General features: G+C 52.4%; 1 protein-coding gene across 1 annotated transcript; it reads right to left on the reverse strand.

Annotated features, from left to right (window-relative positions):
- Nucleotides 1-255: 255 nt before the first annotated feature.
- On the reverse strand, nucleotides 256-1,515 carry PV07_00124 (uncharacterized protein; the record flags this gene model as incomplete). Its single annotated transcript, XM_016386545.1, has 3 exons — nucleotides 256-955; nucleotides 1,014-1,262; nucleotides 1,376-1,515. The coding sequence occupies 3 exons, from the start codon at nucleotides 1,513-1,515 to the stop codon at nucleotides 256-258; spliced, it is 1,089 nt and encodes a 362-aa protein (XP_016253473.1).
- Between the last annotated feature and the right edge of the window lie 2,008 nt (nucleotides 1,516-3,523).

Consider the following 3,523-nt stretch of genomic DNA (forward strand, 5'->3'; position numbering starts at 1 on the left):
CTCGGCCCGTTCGGGAATGCGGGTCAACCAGTGCGCGAATGCTGCTGAACTTGATGATTAGTCCCGAAAGGAAAAGAGACTTCCGTTTTGGGACTTGAGTGTTTATCATGGGATCTGAGCCATCACCTGATCCCTGACTCGGCCATTCTTGCTCTGCGGCCCAAGGTTTGGTAAGCTCAATATTCGACGCCCCTTCCAAATCTGCTAACACATGACATGGGAAATCATAAAAATGCATGCACCAATCCGATCCCACTACTGGTATCCGTAGCAGAAGTCCCCTGCCGTAACACTGACCAACTGTCTAAGTGTCTTCGGAGGCCCTAAATACCCCCAATTGACCACTGTGTCCAAGGTCACGTTCGGAGTGGTATTTTGGTTGAAGATGGTGCTGGTACCGCTCAGAGCATTCACTCTGTTTGCCGGATCCGCCGCTTGCCAAAGCGTCCAGACACGGTCTATCATACCGTGGTGCAGATAGAAAGCGGGGTCCGAAGGACTAGCAAAGAAATCGAGCAAGGTTGGTCCCAACGCAAAGTGTCCTCCACCGTGGACGCCGAGATTGATGTCCGCACCCGACATGGTGTTTTGAAAGTCCGCTATTGTTGTCTTGGCCATAAGGACATCAATTGCCGTCTGGTTTCCGTAGCGGGTGGAAATATAGTTGTTCAGATCGCGTGTGAGGCAGTGAGGATTGTATGCGGTCCAGTTTGACGGTAAAACTCCTGTGAAGACGATGCTGAAGTCGAACGGCCCCATATTGACTGTCATATTCTGAAAGGGTCCGCTGAGAGCGCAACCTCCGCCCGTACCATGCGGTAGAGTTTCGCCCTCCCCAACGACGTACGGTCCCTGGTCTGGTTCGAAAACGCCATCGCCAGAGAGTGAGGTAGCGCTTCCATCAAACAGGGGACTGGTGGAAAGAGAGTTGCACCACAGAGCCCAGTTCCAATATCTGGAACGGTCAGATATAGCAAACATATTGGGGACGTCGTGCGGAAAAGAAAACTCACGGTTGGGTCCCGGTATATCCGCATTCGTTCCGCAGGGCCTGCTCGTAGAGCCAGACGAATTCGCGATGCCAGGCAAGGAAGATGCCGTCAAGATGGATCGAGAGAGTCTGATTGATGTGGGTGGCCACGAAGTCGTCAAATCTGCTCTTGGCACCAGGAACAAGCCCTTTTGGAATGATCGAGGGACGCTTTTGCAGGCACAGCACAGCGTTGATGTATGATGTTCGCTCCGCCTTGGTCAGAGAACCCCTAGTACTTTGTCAGAACGACGGACGCCTCCATGTCGACAGCACCAGAGTAGCTGGAACCGCCAGATCCTTCTTGAATCAAATGGTACTTCTTGAAAAGGAAGGTGTGCTTACCATTCTTTTCTCACGACCTTGCAACTACTCGTGCAGGTGCTCCGTTCAACAACAGAGTCTGAGAGGGCGTCCGTAGGCAAACACAGGCCCGTCCATGACATGAACAGTAATAGTATGCTGATCCGTGAGATGACACCCATTGTGGCGAAGGGGTTTGAGAACAAGAATCGAGGAGACAAAGAATCATGTAAGATGGGCACGCTGCTGATTTATGTCGATCTGCACAGCGGAGGCAGCTTGTGGTAAATTTCGGCCACAGCCTGATCTTGTAGCCTACCACTAGTAGTTAAAAAACATCGGTGGTTTCCCAGCCCTTCCAAGCGAAGGTGCAAGCGCGGAAACGGTGGGCATTTATGGAAGGGTTAGGCTGAGGGTCTCAGTCCAGTATCATCTTTTCGCGCACCTCGAACTGCCTGGCACCTGTTTTCTGGAAACTAAGAGACTTGATCCCGCGAAGCGAGATTGCTCCAAAAGCCGTTCAAGCTGGCAAGCTTTCAGGCCGGTTGATCAATAGATAGATTTGCGTGGGTCAGAGCAATCTGGCAGGCCTGGATGTGAAGGGTACTCAGTCCTAGCTTACCCTTGTCGTCCACGTTTTGGCCCTGCCGAATTGGGACAGGCTGATTCTCCAGGCTCGGGTGGGCCTCGGCCTGTCCTCCAGGGGCTTCTAGACTTTGCGGCGCCCCAGGAGACGACCAGGGTTGATGATAGACTGTCCGAAATACGAAATTGCAGGCTCCCTGTACGAGGGTCCCGAAAATGGATTCTGGGATGGCCAGCCTCATTTCACGCGTTATGAACGGGAAGAACACATCACCGTGGGCCATATACTTGGAGGGTAACCCAATAGTGATGCCTAATTTCTGGAGAGATCAAGATTCGCCGCTGAGTATTGCGGTATCAAGTTGCATGAAGCCCTTTTACGGGGGCATCATCGGGGCCCCGGATACTGGCTCAATAGGGAAAGGAAGGTTGGTCGAGGAAGATGCATCAGCACAACCTTTCACGTGAGAAGGTGCAGGGTCCTCCTACCCATAACTATTCCCTTACCAATATTCTTCTTCCCACGTTCATCTACCTAACTGCCGAGGGCCCAAATCGCCCAGACAACATTCACATTCAAAGTGGGAAAACTTCTCGAGGGAAGAACTTCAAAGTCCATTTCCGTTTCCAGACATGAGTATCTAGCTATTTGAGCCGAGCCGTGGCTGAGCCATCCTGAGCTGTGGCTGTGCATGTAGAGTGAACAGTGCGAGCGCCGAGTGAAGAGACTAATAGCGCATTTCTTGTATGAAATCTACCAATGAGAGAGAACGAACAAGAGGTTGTGCGCGCCAGTGCAGGTAGCCAGCGCCAAAGCACGTGACGGCACCACTATGTCCACATGGGTAGGCGAAACAGTGCAATCTTGAGCTTTGCTTAGCCAGCCCTAAGGCACGCCCTGAGTGGCGTGAGCACAGCCATGAGTCTTTGAAGGCTCCCACAACTTGACCCCCTGGGTTCCCAGTTTCTGCCAGTACAAGTACTGGTGACACGTTGGTGACACGTTGCAATCATCGAACCATCCTGGATTGCTGTAGTTGATTCGCAGCTTTGCAGTTCGCACCTCACAACTGCAGACTGCGATTTTAAAGCAGCTAGTAGAGAATCGAGGGGGCCCTAATACGGTAGAGAAGGATACAGGCAGTAGTGCGTGACGCACGACGGATGCATCAGGGCGATGGAGGTGAGAAGAAAAACAGGTGGATGGCCAAAGACTTGGGAAGGGGACGAGGGTTCTTATAGACGCCAAAAGCGGCGACGCGCCCAGCCGGCGACCATGCCCGAAACGGTAGGACCGTCTAAACCGCAGGTGGATTTCCCGGCAACGACTTTATACATTTCATGTCAGCCTGCGACCAGTGAAGAGATGGCTTTCCGCTGTGGCTGACGCTAATGCTTCGTGTGGCTGACGCCCTTGGCATCCATTCGTGCCTGACGGTCTCTCAGCCTGACTGGCCTCTTTGACATTTCCAAACTTGATGGATTCATCCATAGCTTTGCCATCTGATCTATCGAATGTTTTCACAAGCTGCCAGCCAGCAGCCTTACTCTGCACGGATTGTTCGTACCAACAACCGTTGTGAACGGTTCCTCTGCCATATCACC

Source organism: Cladophialophora immunda (assembly GCF_000835495.1).
Source record: "Cladophialophora immunda strain CBS 83496 unplaced genomic scaffold supercont1.1, whole genome shotgun sequence".
Lineage (NCBI taxonomy): Eukaryota > Fungi > Ascomycota > Eurotiomycetes > Chaetothyriales > Herpotrichiellaceae > Cladophialophora > Cladophialophora immunda.